Source organism: Zonotrichia albicollis, chromosome 2, assembly GCF_047830755.1.
Source record: "Zonotrichia albicollis isolate bZonAlb1 chromosome 2, bZonAlb1.hap1, whole genome shotgun sequence".
NCBI classification, from domain to species: Eukaryota; Metazoa; Chordata; class Aves; order Passeriformes; family Passerellidae; genus Zonotrichia; species Zonotrichia albicollis.
Window position 1 is genome coordinate 96,973,897 of NC_133820.1, and position 23,898 is coordinate 96,997,794.

The following is a 23,898-nucleotide window of genomic DNA, read 5'->3' on the forward strand; positions in this document are numbered from 1 at the left end:
TTATTTTTGTATAAAGGAACAACCATTATTCTCTGTTGTTCCTTGAGGTGCCGAAGGCCTACTTCCACATTAACTTCTAATAAGTGTCTGATTAATGGGCACTTTAGTGTATTTTTTTTGGTAATTTTTTTTGTTTTGTTTTGGTTTTTTCACTGTTTATTGCTTTGTGTTATTTTATTTTTTGCTGTGCAATCAAGAGTGTCTGCTTACTTGACTTCTTTGCATTTCCATTTTGTCAGAATATCCTTTGGTTTTCCTGCTATGTCCCACTTTATAAATATTTTCTTTTTGCAAAGTGCCTGTGCAGATGGTATTAAAAAAAAGAGTTGTTGATGCAGCAACTGTTGACAACAATTTCTGGAGATGTTTTATTAAAAAAACATATGCAAGAATTGTGTTTGTCAGCACCTTTCTTTATGTTTCAAGCTTTTCTTATTTGGAGGCACTGTTGGTTCAAGAAAACGAAACCTGTTTGATCCATTTGAGTTGATAATCAAGTAACTGTAACTGTCTGGTTCAACACATGGCAAATGACAAGAACTGCTTATTTAATGTATATATAGTGGTTTCAGTTCATTCTTTTAAGAATGCTAACAAGTGTTTTTGATTGAAAAAGTAGGACATTATTCAGGCACTGTATCTGCTTGAGGAATCAAAACACCTGTAAAATTTCTTCTGTCTTTAGCTGTCTGTATCAGCTGTGTTCTGCTGCTGCTAACATAGGGCAGCCATGTCAGCACAGGCTTTCTCCTTTTCTGCACATAATCCCTTGACGAAGATTTTTCTTTTTAAGTCAGGCACACTGGCACTTTCCCTTTTTGCATTTTCTTTTTCTTTGGGAGCACAGAATGAAGTTTTATTTATGTAACTTCATTTTTGTGAGTCTAGAGATTTTCATGTCTATGTGAAGGGTTATTGTTCTATTTTTTTGATGATCAGTATTCAGGATTTATTTAGCTTTGGGATGGTGCTAATTTTTAAAACATACATAATAAATATTATGACATATCTCATGAGGAATATGCTATTTGAGGAACAACATGGAAGGAAGTCACCTGTGTGATACTATGGAGTAACCAAAATTATTCCGTTCTGTATAGGGTTGAAGGGAATGTGGTGCCTGAGAGGAAAGAGTCTGGCATCTCTTTGACTAGGAGGGAAAAAGTGTATTAAGAAGTATGATGTACAGTTAAACTATACTGCTGAAACAAAGCCATCTGCTGTGCAGGAAGAGGAATTTCCTTCTGAATCCTGAGAGATGTGATTCTTGGTTTTGGTTTTTCAGTGCACAGCAGCATGTTCTTACCTGGAGAAGGATTAGAGTTTAAATTGGGAGGAAGGGAAGCTGAAATAAATTTTTCTTTTTTTTTTTTGTGGTCAATTAGCCCACTTTAGGGGGGACTTGCCAAATATAATTTGCATTATACCCTGCATGAGAAAATCAAATTCCTAGAGTGTTTTTGGAATGTGTTTATAATCCTTGGTGTTTGGGTTGATTTGTTTGGTGGTTGTTTTTCTTCCCTGCCTTCTTTTTACTTTGAGAATTTCAATTGAATGTTTTAATGGACTCAAATCTTGTGTCTTAAATTTGTCTCCCCTTGGTCAGCAACAAGTCAAAAATATGTGTTTCAAAGCTGCTTTTTAATACAGATTAGAAGCTCCTTCTCTGATGTTGTATTCTTGAGGGTCTTGGACCTCTAAGGCCTTTTAAGGCAGAAAAATGTCTGGTAGCAAACCAGAACTCAAGGCTATGGAATGAATTTCCTGAGGCTTGTAAGAGGTGTATATTAATATGTGATAGTGATCTAAGTGAAGGACTATTGCAGGGAAGAGAACCATCTTTGTGAGATAAAACAGTATTTACTCTTGAATAATTTCACAGAGTATCACCCAAATGTAAGAGAAAATATTTTATTGATATGAGCTGCCTTTTTATTCTGTTTGGGTTTTTTAACTTGTTTCTCTGGGACTTTCAATGTTTTAAAAGTTTTTCGCTCTGATATAATTCAAGGTGAAATGCAAACGACCAGTTATGTGGAATCACTCTGTTTTTTAAGTTACTTGCTGGGAAGTTATAAGGAAGTTGTCTTTGGAAGGACTTGTTAATAGATTTTTTTTTGTAAACTTAACTCTGAATAACTTTTTTGATGATAACTCTTATGTATAAAAAAGAAATTTGATCTAGGTGCAAATAAAATGTACATATAAAAGTACTTTTTATTACATTGCAATATAGACATTATTTGTATAAGGCTTGTATATCATTCAGTGAAAAGTCTTTTTGTCATGTCAGAGTTAATTCACCAGGTTATTTGTATAGACAACATGGGAGATGTGGAGGATGAAAATTATTTGAAGAGATCTCTCCCTTGCCAATGACTGTAATGATGCTAAACCAGACTTTCGGATGACAAAGCTTATATTAATAACCTCAGTGCTTATGCTCAGCCAGAACCTGAAAAGAAATTTTTAATACATCCATTGTAATTAAAATAATTCAAAAATTAAATTTAATGGAAGGACTTCCAAGTGAAAAAATGCCCATTATTTTATCAACTTAATAGGGGTATTTCAAAACATGACAGCTATATCTCCCACTAGAAAGTATTTATCTGCAAATTTTACTGCTGTTTCTTCTTTGTCTGCTTGCTGTGTTGCTCTAGCTTTGAAGCAAATTTTAGCATTTTTGCTGGGTCCAGTCAACCAAGATCATAATTTACATAAAAGCTACATAAATTGTCCTAGATATTTTGTAATACTGAACTACTTAACAGATAGGAGTATACTTGAACTTACTGTGTTTCATTTTATTGTGACCAAAGGACAACATACTAGTCCCAGCAAACTTACAGTACTTTGAATCAGTCATCTGGGTTTTTTGAAATAAAACTTAATTTGATGACAACTTGTTTTTTTTTTTAAGCTGTGTGGTGGCCTGCCTCTGAAACACTTCTCCAGGCACAGAAATCAGCCACATTTTCTCATGTTTTTAGTGAATGCTTTTTTTGGTAGATGTCTGCCTTTATTTTTTTAACTACAAGGAATGGAGATACTTTTTTAGTGACAAAGTCTTTTTTTTATCTAAAAGTTACAGTTATGAATAATCCTATATCCAGATTCTTGGAATGAAATATATGGAAAAACAATAGTCTAAGAAATGCTTAAAAAAGGAAAAAAAATAGATTTTTCATTTCTTGATCTCTAAGTATTGCTAGCTAATTACTCTTTTCAGTCTCCAAAACTGGGGTGAGTGGCATAAAGATATATGAAAAGCCAGAAGAATAAATGAATAAATGTCACATTTTGTCAGTACATCTCTTGGATTAAGGAAAATTTTATCAATATAATTTTCCCTCACTGTTTTGTATGAAGGTGTTCCTTCATCTTGGAAGTGCCCACTAGCCTTGTTTTAATAGTGTTTCCTTTTCTTGCATAATTCTGGAATTCAGCTGCTCTCTAAGTAAATCTTCATGTTTTAACATATGTTTCACCAAACCTTTGAGATGACAACATTCTATCACTTCAATGCTTGATGAATAAAAACCTTCTCTAGACATGGTTACACCACCTAGTTTTATCTCAGACCTACTCCTCTGCTCATATTTCCATCATTCAAGCACCCTATCTTGCATCTATAAGAGAGTCTGACCAGGCATAAAGTTAAAGAATTAAGCTGTGACCACTTTTTCAATGTTTGAGATTTTTCAAATTCCCTTATGGACTAGAAAAAAGTGTGATCCCCCTTTCTTTGTCGTAAGTTCAGTTAGCAACCGAGTTGGTTAAGCTGAAAGCCCATTGTGAATGTCAAGGAAAAATGGTGGCATTTAAAAGCCAAACCTGCAGAATATACTAAGTGTCACAAATGTAGTCATGCTTTAAGTGTTCTTGATAAATTGCTTCCCTACTACAGACTCATTTTTCACTATACCCTCCAGCATTTGCAGATAATACCTCTTAACAGGTTATCAATGTAATCCATAGAGGAACTAGGGGTTTGGAATTTGGACTGCTACCCATACTGGCTCCTGATGGCTCTTTCAAATTTGCAGCTTGCTGGTAGTTGCTAACAGCTAAACTCTTTTGGCAGCCTCTGCTCCTGAAATTTATTTTCTCCTTCAGACTGTCTGCAGTTTTCCATGTGGTCTCCTGTAGCTTTTTAATTTCCTTTGCTGAAGCAGAAAATTCAGAGGAGAAAACAGCAGATACCTTCTTCAGTGCAACTTTTCACTCCTTCAAATGGTAATTTTTTGGACCTTCTGTATCCCTGTGGTCCTGCTGGATTCTCATGAAATCAGAGTTGACTTGTGCTTCCATCCCTACCCCATCCCTGCTCCCTTGTTGGATGCTGTGGGGCAGGCTCTGGTTGGGAAGATCATGGCCCTGCCAGACCCATGGCCAGTCCCTGCTCCTGGCTCCCTCCCACAGGCAGATGGACCTCATGATGCCCTGACATGGGAGCAGAAAATGTGTGGAGAACACATATTTTCCTCTGAGGTAGAAGTGTTTCATGGCAGCTTAGAGGTTAAATCCTTTCTTTTATCTTCACCCACTAGAGTGAGGTCAGGGTCTGTTTACTACACCCCAATGTCTTATTGATGGAGACCTTCCCTGACAGAGGCAGGCAAAGACTCTTGGGGTGAACAAATTACCAAATTGTGGCGATATCCTTTTTTTTTTTTTTTCCGAGAAGCAAAATAATCCTACAAAGCCTGATTTGATTTTAAAACAGGAATCATATGAAGCACTCTATTTTCCAGGCTATTTTTGAACTTAAAATTGCCATTGAAGAACGTTCACTTTCCAAATCCAGCAGAAATGAATGAAGCATGCACATTGTGTGTGCTCTAGCTAAGGAACCGTTTCCATCTAGGATAAGCTCAGCACACATTTCCCTACACATTTCTTAAGCCTGTTCTTTAATTGCCTGGGGTCTTGGCATGGCATATGATTCTCAATTTGGAATAATAGAATCATTTTGGGTGAGAAAGACCTTTAAGATTATCAAGTCTAACAGCTTTCCCAACACTACCAAGTATACCACTAAACCCTGGCCCTATCTACATGTCACATCTACATGTCATTTAAATACCTGAGTTACCTGCTGGTAACTCAGCACTTCTCTGAGCAGTCAGTTCCAATGCTTGACAACCCTTTCTGTGAAAAAAATGTTTCCAAACAGGGAGTCTGAACTGTCCCTGAAACAACTTGAGGCCATTCCTTCATGTGCTGTCACTTGTTTTCTGGGAGAAGAGGCCAATGCCCCCTTCACTATGGCCTCCCTTCAGGCAGGGAGAAATAAGGTCTTCCCTGACCCTTCCTTCTCCTTTTCTCCGGACTAAAAAACCACAGTTCTTTCAGCTGCTCCAGACCCTTCACCACCTTATTTACTGTTTGGGCGCATTCCAGCACCTCATTGTCTTTCAAAATGAGACCTGCCTGTTGGCTGTACCTCTCACAGTGTCGTGCTATCAGGCAATGCTAGCCCTTCAGGATCCTGTACAGTTCTGTCCAATAGAAAATTAGAAAAGTAAAGAAAATGAGTCTGTATTCAATAATGCTTTCGTTGCTCATTTTTTCTGACATCTTAGTGCAGCACGGGTTTAAAAGGTCTGGAGGTTGTTTGATGACTTGGTGAAGCTACATAATGAAGTCATCAGGAAATATCTAGAAACTGTTTCGAGATGAGAGCTCTGGAGTCTTTGATTCTTCTCTTGATTTTGTATCAGCTGCCACACTTGATTTGTGATGGGTAGTCATAACAATTTCCTCATGGTGTGCTGCCTCTGAGGAGAAATCGTCACAGAGGATTGTGTCTTTGTGTGGGCACATGTATATGACAAAGTTGTCAGATGTATGCATACAGCTGCTTAGTGCACTGTAAAGGTTTAAGAGGTGAATACTCAGATGTTGGTCAGCACAGTTTGTACCACATAACTCTTCCCCAAAAAGTGGACTTCATCAGAAAATCACAAATACCAACTTGATGGGAGAATGTGTTTTAAGTGCAATCAAAAGCTGGTCTGGGGATCTCTTTCTTTGTGGCTTTTGTTTTGCTTTTGTTTTGTTTTTAAAGTTATGGTAAGAGTAATTAGTTCAGTACATATGATTTGTATAAATGTTTTCTATTTAGGGAAGATGAAGCTTCTGAAATTAGACTTTATTCTAAAAGAATATAGTAACGATAAATGAAACTCATGCTGTTGTGACTAGTGTCGTTCACAATTATCTCTCATATTTTTACTCTGGACTTCTCTTTTGGGAAACTTTGCTTAGTTGTTGTACTTGTTATAAACTCTTGGGTCAGTAGTATTCTTAAGCTTTTGTTTAAGAGGTGACCTCATTCACAGAATCACAAGTTTTGAAGAGACCTTAAAGGTCATCGAGTCCAATCCATGCCCTAATGCCTCAACTAAACCATGGCATTGAGTGCTATATCCAGTCTCCTTTTAAACACATCCAGGGATGGTGACTCCACCACCTCCTTGGGCAGACTATTCCAGAACTTTATCACCCTTTCTGTAAAAAACTTTTCCCTAATATCCAACCTGTATTGGAATGCGTCAGCCTTGACACGGCTTGAGACTGTGTCCTCTGGTTCTGTCGGCTGCTGCCTGATGAAAGAGACCAATCCCTATCTGAATACAATCACCTTTCAGGAAGTTGTAGAGAGTGATAAGGTCATCCTTGTAATTGTTTTAGTTACTAGCTTTGAGTCAGATTACTAATTCAGGGAAGCATCCTAGCTCTTTTTTCCCCTGAAGAGATTCTGCTTTTAATTTTTTTATGAAATGAAACTTTTAATAAGTTATGGTGAAAACTGTTGATGCTCTTACATAACATATATACTTCCATATTCACCCCTTCAATTCTGACCAAATCTTTCCCATGGAAGTGAGAATTATTGTTTTCTCTTTTCACAGAAATTGCTCCCCAAATGATAGTTGTGTGCACAGCATATCATATGGGAGATGAAGGATTATATAGCTGATATTTAAAATGTATCTTTTTTATTATAGGGAATGAAAGCAGTACATTGTGTACCATGATTAATCTTTTCAATACAGGGCTAAGTAATAGGTTCCAGTCAGATCTAGTGATTATTTTAAGTGTTTGCAGCCTAACTAGGATGAGCATGATTTTTTACTTGGTCAGGCTCTTGCAGGATGTATATTTCTTTTGGTGTCCTTTGCTGTTGTGCATTTGGGATTGAAATGTTGCTTATGGCTGAACATCAGGGCCCACCACAAAGTCTTCCTTTTCCTTTTGTTTAAAATTTCAGGTGTAAACACCATTAGGAAATGCCTGAAAATGTGGTCAGAGTGCAGGTCTAGGGCTTGACTGCAGGAAGGTATCACCTGCAGGTAATGGGAAGCAGACTTCATCAGCCACTATCTCTGACTAATGTCTGAGGAGTCATCAACCTATCGGTGGAAGAAACTGGAGTCTCTCACATCTCTTCCTTCCATCTCCTGCTCTCACTGTACCTCTCTTGAAAGCCATTTTGATCAACTCAAACTATTCTATATTTGATGTAGAAAATGCTAATGATTTTTGAGTCTTGAACTGTGAGAGAAGAACCATGAACACAAGTGCTGTCCAGCTTACTAGATCCTTGCCTGCAAATCTAGAGTGGTCTTTTCATCCTCAGAACAGGCCTACCCACAACTGGTTAATGAGATGACCCGGTGATAGCCTCTTGGTAATGTTACTGAATTGCTCAGTAGAGGGGGATTGCACTCCATACTAGCATATGGATATAAGCAAAATTTCTAGCTATTTGTTCAGGAGGAAACATTCAAAGTGTGACTGGATCCCAGTTTTTGAAATTTGTTACATTTTGATTTGTTTCCTATTTACACAGCTTCCCAATTACCAGCTACTTGCAGGGTTGAGGAGCACTAAGAATTATGCTAAGATGCTTTTTGAGCTCTGCAGACTTCCTCTATCAGCAGGGGGTCTTTGGGCCTTCCTAGGTTTTGGCTGCGGATGATCTTTTATGTTTGGATTAAGTGGATGATCAAATCGCACCTCCAGCACCTCTGCAGAAGTATGAGGGGGCACAGAGGGGTTTGTGCCAGGCTCTCTATTCAAGGATAACTTTCATTTTTATAATCCCTGCAATTTTTGAAATGATGTTTTCGCAACTTTTCTTTCTAGAGCTTTCAGCCTGCCAGATTCCTTTATGCCCTAATTAGCTTTACTGTTTATATTGCTCTCATTCTCTAATTAGAGTAATCACATCATGGGGGAGTTGAGGCTCTTCTGCTTTTTCTCTAATTATTTTTGTTTTGTCAAGCCTGGCTGTTTCCTGCTGCTTATTCTTGTCCATGTGTTTTTATTCTCTGCAAATTGTTGTTGTCATCTACTAATTGTTTTTACTTTATCTGAAGACCTTTTCCTTTTTTTTCTGTCTTCATCATTCTTGGCCATCTGTTCAGCTTCATAGTTCCATTTAAAAGTGACAGGACCTATACCAGCAAGTGGGGATAACAAAGTGTAAGAAGAAAGTGAAGGTGATATCTAAGTGAAGGTGATATGTTTAATTAGCATTCTCGATTCTTCACCTCAGGTTCTGTCACTTAAGCCATCTTTCACATGACCTTTATACTCTTTTTCTTGTTGCCATTCCTGTGGTTGCTTTGCCCTTCAGCACTTTTTGCAAACTGGTCATTCACAGTAGTGGTGAAGAGCTGCTGAGATGTGGATTGTCAGTGGACATACATATGCCTGTGTAACATAAAGCAATGTTAGTGTCAACCCCTAACAATTAGAAGAAAATGGAAGTTTTAATAGAAAGTGTCTGGTAACTAGTCTCAGATTTTACACATCCCAGAAGGAAAAGAACAAAAGGAAGTGCAGAAGGGTTAATAGTATGCACAAGATGAGGTAAAGTCAGAACAGCATATATTATATATTATTTGAAGCCTTTTTTTCCTGTGGAACAAGTGACATTGTTGTGTTTAAAAGCAGAAAGAGTAAGTGGTTATTTCATTAGTCAAATTTCTGAACTCACACATTCAAGATCCACCATCAGAATTGTTGTAAAAATTGTCCCATTTGGATGCAGACTTTGAGTATAGCGGGATGTTGGGATTAGCCAGAATTATATCAGCAATGCATGGTGAGCACACATTTAAAGTTCTGATAGTGGTCCTGCTATACCTTTGGGGTCCATTTTGTAAAAGCTCTAGGTGTCTTTTCACATTGAAAGCTATGATGAGATTGGAAGAGTACTTGCTTCAAAATAACAGTTTCTCCACTTATACTTTCTCCTGTGTGAATGATATTCTCCTGCTTAAAAAAAAAAGCACTTTGATAGCTACAGATTATGCAATAATCTCTTCACAGATGAAGTGTCAGTGCAATGTAGCACCTGAGTTGTAATCTGCCCAACTTTTGACATGAGGTATTGGGTAATTGAATCTCTCTAACTCTTTCACTTTCTTCAGTTGAGACTGAAAATATGTGACTTACAGCAGAGTTTGAATGGGTGTTGTGGCCATTCTAGGCTGAAATAACCATATCCAGTTAGTCTGCACCTAGCACATCTTCTGACTGAAAACACTACTGAACAAACAAGTCAAAGCAATACTTGGAGGTTTTAATTTTACAAACTCAAAGTTGAGACACAGCTCTACAAACGGCAAGAATCTTCATTGCATTATAAATTCAAATATGCAATACCTTCTTTTTGAGCTTTCCTTATAATTAGAGGACTGAGTAACTAGTCACTGTTGTGTATTTATTTAGAAGTTGATGATTTTATAATTTTTTCCCCTCACAGTCCAGCAATAGTGGAAGAAATTTTGTGTTTCCTCTAAGTGTATTGAGATCTGCATTTTGACTGTATGTCTAGCATATTTCTTTGGAACTTTCTGGTGGTGGGAGGCTACAATTTTGAATGTAATAAATCTGAGTGTACCTGAATAATGATGGTTTTGATAGGAAATTTCTCTGAAAGAGCCTGGTCATGGGAACATGTTCTAGAATGGCTCAATTATTTAGTCTCTACCAGAAGTCTGCCTCAAAGCCAGACCTCTGTGATTCTGACTGATTGTCTTCAGCTGCTTCTTAAGTTTGGGGATTTATACTTTAGCAAAAAGCTCCTTCACAATGCTAAGCTGCAATATGGCAAGTAGCTTACACTGTTTAATTATCTGCCACACCAGGACCAAGATTTGACAGAAACCATTTGGAAGGGACTGTGCTGCACAAATGCAGAAATTAAGTACATGTATTCAGGTTTTCTTCCCTAATACCAAGAGTACCAAAGTTGCTGTAGAGATTTGATTTAGAGATTTGTAGATGGTGACTCATATCTCAAATAGCATTTATTATAATAAATGAATAAGTTCTTCTATTATCTCATATTTTATGAAGTATGCTAGTGTAAGCTTATATGAATGAGTCCCCTGTGAGTATAAGGAGGTAACTACCATGACTAGTTCAAACTTAATCAATGAAAACTCTAATTTAGGTCAACACCATTCTTAAAGAATATTTAACTAATTAGATGGGCTTGTAGCAAACTGTTCTGTAGATCTTTAGTGAATCATTTTGCTACAGACTTACTATTCTGTTTTTCTTTTCTCCCTCCAAAGATATCACTTCAATTTTTCAAAATTATTCAGCTCAAGGTCAAAAAACACTGTTTTTACAGAGAAGACACCACTACTGAAGGTTTCCTCAGAGGAAAATGGGTGAGTTCCTTTCATTTTTCTCAAAATATTTTTTTTCTAAGTTCTCTTCTTTTTAGTTGCATGTGGTTCTTTTTTATATCCTATCACCAAACCTGCTGGGAAATAAAGGGAATAGCTGGGACTGTAAGCAGAGATTTGCTCTGGAGGACCTTGGTAGCAGAGAAGGGGCTGAAAAAAGGGAAGGATGTAAGGTGTGAGGTCAGGGTCACTAGAGAGCCCTAAGCATAGACAGCTGTAGGTTCTGTGCTCTTATTTCCTCCATGGGCTGTTACATAAGTGCACTGAAAGACACAGCAGAACTATAGGGAAGGTCCTCATGATGGAGCTTGCACACCAGATCCTGAAATACATCTGCCTGGTGTGTCAGAGAACTTGTACTCTCAGGTGCGCCTAAATGTCATGGGTCTTTGCTCTTGATCCCCAGTCTACTCAACTGTGTCACCAAGGGAACCTTGGTCTGTACTGAATAAATATTTTTCTATGAAATTTTCCATAAAAATCTCTCAGAGTGAATGTAAGGTTCTGCAAGGTCAGTTGCATCTACTACCTGTTGAAATAAAATCCTGTTTTATTATGTTTACTGAAAATGTGTGACAGGTTGCCGTGTATGGCTCTTCATAATCCAGATTTTACCACAGATGATGATTCATGGGACAACAGCTCTGCAGAATTTGAGCAAAGGTTTCAACTGGAAAGTGAAATGACAAGTTTTCCCAGATCTGCTTCTTCTGAGAAATATGAAATATTGGACAACCTTCATGTCAAGTTCAATTTATCAAAGATGAGGTCTGAATTCAAACATTACTTTTTTAAATTTCTGCATGTATTTGTTTTTACGCATAGATATCTAGAAAATTATTTTATGTAAATTGATAGAATAGGATTCCGTATTTAGACTGTATGTAGTTTGAAACTGATTATGGACTCTCGATAATGATCAATAGCCCCTTCTTCTAAGAAGAATCAGTCATTTACCTATTCTAAATTTGCAATTCTATACCTTCTATATTGCTTTTAATATATATTTTTAACCATTTTTTAAAAGATCTGTAGTTGATTCCACAGCATTTTTTTCTTCAGTGTTTTGTTGCTTCACTTTAATTAAAATACGTGTGTAAAAATTCTGTAGTCATTACAGTAGCTTTTCACATATGCACAAAGCAAAATATAACTGAGCATTTTTCCACCTTGGACAACATTAATATATTTCATTTTTTACCCCAAAGTAGTCATTTAGGCCTACGGCTGGAGGAAATTGAACCTGTTAATATATTAAAAGATAGCAATATGATAAGAGCATAACCTCAGATTTTCTTGGGACATTTTTGCTGGGGGTTTAACTAGCAGAACCTTTAATCTTGGATACTAATTCCCTGTGCCTCCTCTAGAGGTCCAATGCTTCTTCTAGTTTGTTTTGGTGTCTGTAGGTAGCTCTGCAGGGTTTTCATGGAGCCCAGCACTGCAGGTCCACATCTCCACCTTTCCAGCAGAATGTCAGTGCGTCTTTTCCCAATCTGTATGTTGTTTTAGCTCATCACTTCACAATTGTTTTCTTCTCACTGTGCATATGGTTTTGTGCTCTCCCACTCTGCTGCTGAGCAAGTGGAGCAAGAGAATTCCAATGACTGCAATTAGTGCAATGTGAGAACATGCAAAGAAGTTTGGCAGGTGTTTTTCTTCACATTTGTGGTAGATTTCCCTGGTGTTTGATGGAACAAAGGTATCAACTGGGAGTGTGAAATCCATTGTTTCCAGTACAGCATAGATTTATAATCTGGAGAGGAGCAAGTTTTTCTGGCAGAAGTTCCCTTGAAATATTTTCACTGCTATAGTGCAAGCTGTACATATGGGATCAGCTTCTTGGCTGTTGTAAATTAGCACAGCGCTGCTGAGATAACAAATGATGCTAAACTGCCCAACACCATATGCAGATCAGATCAAAAATCATTTGGCTTAGAAGAGAGGGTGAAATTCTTCATAGATTTATACTCCATGCATTTCCAGCTGAAGTCAGATAGGATTGTACTGGAGGCATATATCAGCATAGGATTTGGCACAGGGCTTGTACTTGCATCACTGTGCCAGATTAGCACTGTAGGAAGAGACAGATTGTGAACCATGGGTGAGTCCAAAGCTGATCATGTCTCAAATGTAAGCTGTTAAAAATGCTGCTTCCCTAATACAAAATGTCATGAAAACAAACAGACGGGAGGAAAAGACCCTTCTAAATGCTGTATTTATTGAAACCATTTCCAAAACCTTGTTTTTATTATATCTTGCCAGCTCCTTTGGATGGGTTTGTTATTTACAAACAACTGGTTACTAATTTATAAATGCTTAATTAATATTTTATTTCACTTGCGTCTTAAAATAAAAAGGTTTTTAATAATACTTTACTATCATAAATTGTAAGTCCAAAATGAAAACAAAAATTATGAAGTACATAAAAATTAAACTAGTCTGGATTAAAATTTATTAATTCATAACCTAATAAATTCTCAAAATTCCAGAAGGAACCTGTAATGTAAAGATAGACAGAATTGACCAGCAGGATAGAGGATCTATGACTAAACTGTCACTATTTTCCATAAATCACATAATACCAAAAGACGTTATCAGTGATGAAGTGCTAATAAATGGCTTGTGTCATCATTCCTTTCTTTTCATGTCTGTATCACTTTCTTCCTCTCTCTGCCCTCAGTAGATCAGGGCTACTTGGAATTTCTAGAAGAAACCACTTAACTGGCTTCCTTCTCCTCTTCCTCCTTCTCTAGATTTTCATACTGTGCAAAGTTTGGGTAAAGTTGTTACCACTTGTATTAAATAGGGGACTTCAGCCCCTTTGTACCAGTTTGTGACAAGACATTTTTATTAGCTGCTGGTTTTTATTTTCTGCTGTATGGACAATTCTAGAGAGGGGGAAACTTTGGAAAACAGTGTTTTTGAAAAATGGGTCTCCAGTAATTTCTGTTGCTTTTTGTCAATGAATTGATTTAAGGACTTATTTCCAATGTGGTTAAAAATTATTTCTAACATTCTTCAGACTATTCTGCTTTAATATTTTGTCCTGTCGCATCTGTCAATGCAGCTTTTTATTGCACTCTTTGTTTTTCAACTAATTATCCTGGTAACTTGAAATGTTTTCCCTCTTGCTTGTCATCAGGTTTAAATCAAGCCCTGCATTTGTCATTCTGTCAGAAAACCAAGGTTTGAATGTTTACTTGAAAAAAACCAAACAGAATAAGAATATTGATGATTTCAAAATGAAAATATCTAACGAGGTCAAACCTACACAAAGGCTTCTGTAAATTAAGGCATCAGTATAACATATTGATGGGCAGTCAGAAAATTTTTAGTTGAGTTGTCTTTTCAGTAAGATTAAAAAATGGTAATTTAAAATGTTAAATCTTAAGATTTCTTTCTCAATGCATCTTCAATATCCACATTTTAATTTAGAGTTATTCTTGCCTGACCCACTCAGTAGTAAGCTTGAACAATTCAGAATATTTTGTGGTATCTCATTTCTGGAACAGGGCATTCCTTCAATGGGCACAGGCATGCCATGGGAAAAAAATAATCAGTTTTGTTAGTAGATTTATGCTCATGAAGTATATGTGGTTTTAAAAGATACTGCTACACCCAGAAGATTCTTAAATCTTGTTCCTGTCTTCAAACTGAATTTCCTAATACTTTTCAGGGTGTGTATCATAAGTTCAGTTTTGAGGAAGTCTCTCTTGACAGCATCTGTCTATGCAACAACCTGTGTTTTCAGCACAGCCATGCCACCTCCCTGTGATAGCAGCGCTCCTTCGCCTCTCTGGGAGAGACAAGAATCACCTGAGGGGGATTAGGGTCTCCCAGGGGCCAGCAGCAGTAGTGGACAAGTGGTTCCAGCATCCAGCACCAGCTCATTCTGCAGCCTTCCCTTAGATTTTCCAAGGGGCAAATCCTCCTTCCTGTCCACTGAGATCCATCTGTGAGCAGAGCTGGTGCAGGAGCCCTGATGGTCACCAAGGCTTCCTAAACCCTTGCTGACCTTGCTTTGTGGTGTCTGCACTCTGATGTGATGTACTACCACCCAAAAGTGCTTACCATGGTGTTTCTGAAATGTCAGAGCTGTTAACAGAATAGGAAATGTTGTTCTTAAACTAGCCACATAGTAAATACATGTTTCCTTGTGTTTCAGATGCTGTCTCAAATTCCTGAAAGTTTCAGGCCTCTTTATCTTCGTAGTTGTCTGCTCTGTAAGTATTGAATTTTTAGTCTTCCCCTGGCCCCCATTTCTTTAGAATTAGTTCAAAATGAGCTATGATATTTTCTCTTAGCACACAGAAAACGTCTTGAGGCAAAAACTGACAATACCGTACAGGGCTTCATGCCTAGTCATAGTCCTATTTGGTGCACTTGTCACCTCTCAGGACAATGTGGTTGGGTAACCAGTTGATTTGGAGGAAGAAGCAGCTTAAGCCCAAATTTGTAGGTCCCTTAAGGATGCTTCTTGAATTCAGGATGGACCTTTTGATCCTGACACCTGAGGAATGCTCACAGGCAAAGTTGTGCTTGGGAGGATGCTGCAGCAATGACAGCGCTTCACAGTGTCAAAGCCAGAAGGTGATGGGGAGATTGGCATCTCCTTCAAGTGGCCAAAGTGCTGCCCTCCCTTAGCAAAATCTTCAAATTCAGCAAAATCTTCAACTGAAAGTCTAGAGAAAAGTTTTAAAAAGCTGGAGTTTATTTTTTTAGTGGCTGTGAGGAATTCCTTTTGGGGTAGCAGGGCTTCTGTGCCAGGAAGAGAATAGATGACACTCTGCATTTCCTCAGGTATGGGTGCTGCTCTCCAGACAGATCCTGAAGGTTGACTTAAGAGACATTTTGAAAAAGTGCATAAAATATGGGACTTTGGCTGTAAATTAACTGGAGGAATATTACTTACCCTTGTTAAGTATCCCAGAGATGCTTTTCAACTGTGGTGGAATTATACTTAAAAATACGGAAACAATCTCACAACTGAATGTGCAAAGAGTCTTTTTAAAGGATTTGAGATAAGTTTAGCAGGTCTTTGGCAGTTTTTGTGTTACTAATGAATGTTTATTCTTTATCCTTGCCCTAGATTTTATTTGGCATTTATCCAGATCAAGGTATGCCCTGGCAGATGTTGGCTGTATCGCCTCTGGAAAGCTTCTGTATCCTTCTTTCATTGGAAAAAAAGGGATCTGACGTTTCATTGATAAAGCAGTTGAAAGGATGTGTGTTTTCTCTCTTGCACTCTGAGAGGACAGGGTGGTCTCAGAGCCTTGGCTGCATTTGGAATGCTCCTTGCCACTGGCCCAAGTACTCCCTCTCCAAGTTGTACTGACTGGCACCTGTCAGGTCAAGCAACTGTTTAGAAGAAGAAGAAACAGAACAACACCAAATAAAAATTAGTCATCATAGGTCAATACAGATCTGAATGTGAAAAGTCTTTGAGGCTTCAACATTCATTTAGTAAACAAATAAAAAATTTTGTAAATTAGTTACATTTATTCTTCCCACTATATTTCTAGTTAAATCAGTCTGATCTGAAATCTTCTTGGCTCTTATTTCACTTGTGTTAAAAGAAGATGCACCTATAGATATGTTTCACAAGCTCCTGCAAGGTCCCTTGTTTTGAAAAGGTGCAGTAGGTTTTCATTTTTGAGATGTTCTGTTCTTCTATATAACTGGTCAGCTCCATAGCTTTGGGCAGGGAGAGTCCATTTTAAATAGATTTAATTATTAGCATTCTCACTGTCACCAATAATGACACTATATAATGCACTAATTAGTAGGGTAAATGAGGAAGAAAATGTTAGTGCTTTAGGGCAGTTTATAATTAAAAGTTGAGATTGCTTTTTGGAGGGAAGAAAATGGACTTTTAGTAGGACAAATGACAACTTCAGCTGTAAACTCCCATCAATATCCTGTTCACATCAGTGTTTTTGGTCCTTCTTGAAACTGTTGTTAAAAGTTCCTATGGGAGTGTAGTGTTGAACAGCACCACAACTGTCACAGCCTTAACTGTCAAAAGAGGATGAATTCAAAGAGGGTCTTTGAGCTCAAGTTTTAGTCAACTGTCATAGCATAAATTGAAGATTTCCTATCTTTTCAGATTTGGGTTGGACCCATAGCTGTTGCATTGTACAAATCAGCTCTGCAACTAAATATTCCCTTTGTTTCAGGGAACTGCATTTGGGACTGGGATTTTAGACAAAGAGATGTTCCTGTATTTTGCATTTTACCTATCATGTCAGGACACTTTGAGACAAATAGCTGTCAGACAGTCAGAATATAGCATTTCCATGTCTTACTTGACAAACCCAAAGCTAGAGCTTTTTAGCTTGTGTAATGTGTCTTGAAAACTAGATATTCTGTCTACTGTCTGATGTCAGTGAGCTGGGGAAAAGTGAAAGGCAAGCAATCCAGGAAAGCCAAGCTTCTTTTTCAAGATGATGTAGTAATTAGAGTAGAAGAATCAAGGAGAAAGATTGCCTTTCTAAAAGTTTTGTAAAAGGCACCAGCCACCCTGAATGTCCTCTTACTGTCACTGGCAGTCTCCATTTGCTCAGCAGTAAGTTCATGTGGTTGTCTTCCACTTTATTGCATAGTGAAAAAAGGATTCCCCTTCTTGGCTAGTCCTAAGTAATGTTAACCATTCAGCCAGCAGTGCTGAAGATGCAATTTCTGCTGGCTGACAGATTGCAGTTCTCCCAATGGACACTATGGGCTACTCTCTGAATGACCACAAGATTTTAATGGTAGGTTTGCAGATGTGCTGCAGCAGTCCTTGCCACAAAGCCCTTGGAGGTTATCATATGAGACTTTGGGTGGAAAATCAGTATCTTAGCTCATATGATGCCAAAACTGCAAATGAGCAAACTTTACCTCTTGCTTCTGCTTCAAAAGCTGTTTAGAAGTATTGAATAGGTATTAACCGCTTTTCTTTTTTTTTTTTTTTGAGCTCCTTCCTCACAGTTCTGTTTATTTCCAGCAATGCCCAAGCACACTGTTGTGAGTGTGCTCACATATGCAATGTATCTCCACACACTCAAAAAGACAAAACAAAGTGTGAAATATTTTTAAAAAACAACTTGAGTGATTACTTTTGGACTTCATGTCCTTTGTCATCCTAGTGTCACCTAGATTTTTTTTGGATTTTCTGTCATGCTCATGAAATCTCAGGTTTGCTTAGGGGCAGGACTTTCCTTCTCTGGTGCTGCGAGGGGCCTTCATTAGCTGGTGTGGAGGTGACCTGCTTTTCAGATGAGATCTCTGGTTGTGTTGCTATACCTGTATCTCTGGTTTGGTTTCACTCTAGCAGTTTTTCTTCCCATTGCCTTATTTATTATTAGCACACGTGTATCTCCCATGGCTTTGTCCATCCCATGGGCACAAATCTGGCATGTAACACAGAGGTATGCTGGCTGCAGATTCTGGAAACAACATCCTGGCACCTGTGAATTAATAGAAGCTTTCTGAGTCTGTAATTTTGTGTGTGATTGGTTTGGTTTTTTTGTTTAAATACTGATTTCCGTATAGGCACCAGGCACAAATTCAATGATTTTAGTATAGCTTTTCAAAATATTGGTAATATCTTTCTTGGAACATAAATTCTTGGGATTTATTAGTTTTTAAATTCTAACATTCAACTCTATAATATCAGAAAGAAGGAAGTTTATACTGAAGCCTGACTTGAGGACCCTTTCTGCAGGAAGCAAGATTCACTGTTGATGTAAAATGTGTGAAGCATTTTCAGATCTTTTGTTCAAAGGCTGTATGTTAAGGGGAGAGTATCTTTAGTCATTAAGATGATAGAAGAAGAGATAGAGAGTCTGAATAAATTTCAGCATTTCTTTGTTTAATTACATGTACCTATTCTAAGACATGAACATTCTTATTTTTTCTTAACTCTTTGGCCATTCAGACCTTCAGGAAATGTCTCTCTGGTTGATCAAAGAGTGAATGGGAAATGTTCTTGTTCTTCACTACTTACATACATTTTCAGACTTGAAAATTTTTCTGAAGTACTAAATATACTTTGTGTTCATTCTTTTGTTTCTAATAACTACTGTCCTGATCTCAGCCAATTTTAAGCTTTTGTCCAGCAATAGGGAATGGACAACTGGAGCAAGACTCGACACTCACTTTTTGACTTGAACTAGGTTTTATGAAATTAAAAAGTAATTGAGATTCATCATGCTTTTAAGGAATTAAGCAAAGTGAGAAATGTCTGTCTCCCTGATACAGTGCCTTCTTTCTTTCTTTGTATCTCATACAATTATAGCTATTTCTACACTTCTCAGTAGTAGAAATATTTTATTTTTCAAAAAATGGTAAGTCTTCAGTTCATTTCAGTGCAATGGATCTCACACCTACCTCACTGAAGTGTGAATTTCTGTCTTTACTCTGCCCCTCAGTAACAACCTTTTCTTCCCTCTCAACATTTGTACTTGCAGCCAGTCATGTTATAGGCGAGGAAAGGTTAGATCAGTGTGAGCAAAGCAATTTCATTTTGCTTTTTCGGACAGATTGTCAGAAATTACCTGCAGAGTGGGCTGTAAATTCTTCCTGAGTCTGGCCTAGGATGTTGCATTTTTGTAAATATGTTTTAAAGTCCTTCAGTCCTGATCTGACTATCTGATTGTTTAGGTGTTTGATATCTCCCCAGTTAAATTTTTTGAGCAAAGGATGACATTTTGAAAATTATATATTTTCACAGCACCCAGCATAGAGAGTTTCTTACTCAGTTGCTCTTTTATGTTCAAAATAAAACTCAATAGTAAAAGTACATAACCTGAAGTCATATCTGAATGTGTATCTGCTTATTCCAAATCAGACAAAACCAGAGATACCAAACTAACTAGACAGGGGCCACTTTCATGGATGTATTTCTATTCTTTCCATGAGAGATTTTATCACTTCCAGTCCAGAATTAAGATTTCAAATTTAGAAAGTAGATGTATATCAATAGTAAAAATATGTTAAATTTTAAATCATAGGCTAGATTTTTCTTTTCTTTGGATTCAGTGGAACTATTTAGAACAATTCCACATAAGGATGAGGAGTCTCTGGATAAGCAGACTTAAGACTCCTTATTATCAAATTCCTTGCTGAAGTTGTATGAGTTTGAATGATTTCTTAATGAATTTGTGTTATTGGTCAACTGTTGGAGCAAGGAAAGGTCACTAGAAAACTTGCAATCATGCCATGACCATTAGTGACATGGAAAACAATATTTCCCACTCTCTGTGCAAGAGGTGTATATATAGAAAGAAGAATTGTGAAGCAAGGAATATAGTTATATTTTAGCAGAATTTTCAGCTTCCTTGAAGGTTCTTCTCCAGGGAGCATAAATTGATGTAATTAATTACAAAACCTCTCTAATCCCTTTAATTCTTTTCCCTCTTTGAATATTTTCTTATTTTGTAACTCTAGTTCTCTGCTGGCGGACTCTCCTCCATAATTTTTCCTTGCAGGAACCATTCAAAAATTGTTTCTGTTTTCGATGTTGTTGGAAATGTACTAAGCATTTAGGCCTGCAGGCAATGTTCAAGCTGTTAAATAGATGGATGAAGACCAGGACCGCGTGCAGAGGCAGCCAAGGAACAGAATCTCAAGACACAATTGATAAAGTGCTGTAGAAACTAGTTTGTTACAGAACTTCTCAAACTGATGGAGCAGAGAGAAAGGATGTATCCACTGTAGACAATAATGGATCTTGATTACTTGCACTCCAAAAAGGAGGAAAATAAAAAGTTCCTAGTGCATTCATCAGATGGGGAAGCCAATAGGGACAGAGAAGTGTGTGGTTTAACTTGTTATGTTATGAAGAGATGATGTAGAAAAATCCTCACCAGAAATGACAACAGGGATAGGAAATGAAAAAAAGAAAAGCACAAATACTAATATAGAAATAACACCAGTTAAGGACAATGCAAAAATTGACACTGAGATCCAGGGAGAAGGCTTTCTTTAAATGGTGATATCCTAGAGAAACTAGCATAAGTGACGTGGTGATAAATCAGGATAAATGGTGTATAACTACCTCAGAAACTTGAAAAGTAATGCACAGACATAGCATTCTCAAGGTCCATTCTACAGTATGCAGAATAGGATATACAAATAGATATTAAAGAAAGCATAAAGTCAGCCATTTGTGTGCAAATATAACAGAGAATCTCTGTCAAACAGGACTTTTTGGCTGCCTCTGTACATTTTGAAATAATTACGTGATGGAGGGTAGAGCAGGGACTTGGTATTTTGGGAACTGACTCAGCTACTCCTGAGTTAGTCATCCTAGCCTCTCTTTACAGTTAATAGAGAGAATGGATGTTCCTCGTGAGCAGTTATTCTCATCTTGATGTGGTAGTCCAAAATGAAGCCATGAATTCCATCTTAGAAGCATCTTTTCACCACTGATTTTAGGGAAGCAACCATCAGATGCAGATGTCCAAAGTACAGGAGCAGGAACTGTGGTGAATGAATACCAGTTTAAATATTCAGCCACTGCATCCCATTCCATCATGTTGTCTACATAAGCCACATAAAAATAAAGTAACATAAGGTGACTGTCACACACTCAAAACCTTTTCAGAAAACCAGGATCAGGAAACACAGCTCTTGGTTCAGCTGGGAGCAGCAGACCTGCTCTGGTGCCAGGTATAAATACAGACAGCCACAGTGTAATGCTTCACAGAGCAAACACAAACCCAAATCCCTTGACGGGCTAATTCACAGCAATAATGTGATTTTAAGAATAGAACAATATCAAAATGAAGCCGTTTAGCTGAAGTGAAATAAAAAATACCAGCTCTGTCTGTAAATCTCCCCAGGGAGATTTTTGCTTTAAAGGGGGACACTGGAGGACACATTACAAAAGAAAAATTCAGGAAAGGAAAAACATGCTTAAATTGCAGAATAAAAGTGAATATTAGAAGAAAAAGAGAGTTTTCCCAAAAGTTGTCCATATCTGAATGATTAAAATTTAGAGGAAATCACATTCTGGCAAGTTAAGGGAAATATAAAACCAAGGTAAGGCAGAACAAAAATATTCTAAAGTGCAGCTTGATGAAAAAATATTTTTTTTCATTGAAGCATGTCTGAAGTTTTCTTCTGTTTTATTATGATTCCACCTTTCATAAAGGCTGTGATCTGCTGCAGTGTAACAATGGAATTATGACAGAGTCCCTAAATATTGTTTGGAAAAAGATAACTCTGATGGGATTTAAGAGTCTCAATGCAGAATGGTGAATGATGTCCTGTTGCACTTGAAATCAAAGGAGAACCTTTCTCCCTTTTTTTTCCTATGGCTCTTTATAATGGTTTTATAGGTGCACAGAATGGAATGGAAAAAGTATCCTTATCTGTAGAGGAAAAGAAGAAACGAGCCACGCTTCTTGAAAATAAGGTTTAATTTTAGACATCCTTTCTAATAGCTCCTGAATGTGTCATCTAGGTAATTACAGGATTTATTTTAAAAGTATTGCTTAAAAGGAAGCTGCCATAATTATATGCACCTGAAGCTTTTCAAGACCTAAGTGGCTACATGCCTGGTGAAAAACTGACTATTAAAAGTTGTCCCAAATTGTAGGGTTAATGACTTCAGGTGAGCAGACCTTTTAGTAGGTTTAATTAATGTCTCTAGTTAAAGATATGGATATAGGTCCTATGGAGACTCCTATTATATATCAACTAGTGACACAGAAAAACTGTGATGCCAAATTGTATTTAAAACTTTCAGAAACAGAAGAGAACTGTTGTCATTTTTGTTTATGTTTGCTAAGGGTTGTGAGTATAAATTCTTTGGACTGGACTTGTCTCCTGATTTCTACATGTGATATAAATTTTTTATCCTTTCCTGTGTGATTCCTTTAAGCAAAGCTTAAGCTTGGGAGCTTAATTCTTTAATAATGGCATGTGAGTGTCATTGGTGGTGTTTGCTCAGCTTGCCTTGCTAAGCAGGGGGACATTTTTATTACTTTGAATGCATTGGCTGCCCACCTGGTACCAGATCTAGGGTGGATTTTTGTTTTTTTGGTTACTGTGAGAGATTACTCTTTTCTAGATCCCAAAGGACCTCATAATTTCCCAAATCTTTCCCCATTAGAAACTGACTTAATATGGATGATCTTCCCTGGGGGTCACTGGAAGCAGGACAGAGCACAGCACTGCCCTGAGTCCTCTAACTGTCTTGAGTTTTTTCTTTTCCTGTCAAAGTCTCTTGTTTTGAGGGCTACAAAGCATCTTTTTGGGAAAATTGTGTTCATGAATATATGATCGGGTACACTTTACTCTCTTTTTGTAGTATGCTCAATAAAATATTAGATGTTAGAACCATAAGATGTTCAAGCAGGTGATCAAGTCTCATGATTTCAGTGGAACAGGTGGGTGTAAAACTAAGGAGTTATTTTTGTTTGTTAGCTTTTTTTGTTTTGTTGGTTATGCCTTATCTTTCTACCTGTCACAGTCAGGAGCAAAACAATTATAATATTGCTCTATTACAGTTTCAAACAAACTGTGAAGGGTTAAAAATCTTAGGCTTTCCTTATCTCCTCTCCTTCCCACCCACCAAGCCACAGGGATGACTTTTTCAACTATGCCAGAAGTGGACTATTACAACACTAGGTTTAAAAAGCCCTAGATGTATTTGAACTAATAGAACTAGACTTCCAATGGATTTGTGGATCATGGTTGGCTGATCTTTCAATTATACTAGACTAGGAGTGTAGTTTGACCACATCTTATGTGAGATATCTCAAGAAAAAGAAGCAGATGAGGGAGCTGAGCATGATAGAATCTGAGAGTACTTCAGCTGAAGGAGGTTGAAAATATCTTTCAGATATTTGTAACATTGTGAGCAAAACTTTGACCAAAAAGCAAATAATCAGGCAAAATCCTCTGCAGTTTCTACACTGTTTTCACCAGTACAAGTTCTGTGATGTTTAAATTGCTGAGCTAATGGTGCTGCCTTTCATTAGTAGAAGTACTTACAGAGCCTTACTTCTCTGTCTCTCTCTGTATTTCTGTATGCTATTTTAAATCTTTGATACATCAAGTAAAAGCACTGGTAATCCCAAAGGTCACTAGGGAAGATAATTGTTCTGCACTTTTAACTCTTATTTTATTAGGAAACTTGGTCAAAACAGTACTACTTGGTGAGAAAGTAGACATCGGTTTTTTTTCA

At 37.3% G+C, this 23,898-nt stretch overlaps 1 protein-coding gene across 1 annotated transcript in view; it reads left to right on the plus strand.

Moving 5' to 3' along the window:
- Nucleotides 1–23,898, plus strand: part of OCA2 (OCA2 melanosomal transmembrane protein) — a 160,126-nt gene that overhangs the window by 10,885 nt on the left and 125,343 nt on the right. The window contains exons 2-5 of the mRNA XM_005486403.4: nt 10,602–10,700; nt 11,298–11,486; nt 14,887–14,944; nt 15,811–15,883. Coding sequence (XP_005486460.2) covers nt 10,602–10,700; nt 11,298–11,486; nt 14,887–14,944; nt 15,811–15,883 — 419 coding nt within the window. The remainder of the gene's footprint in view (nt 1–10,601; nt 10,701–11,297; nt 11,487–14,886; nt 14,945–15,810; nt 15,884–23,898) is intronic.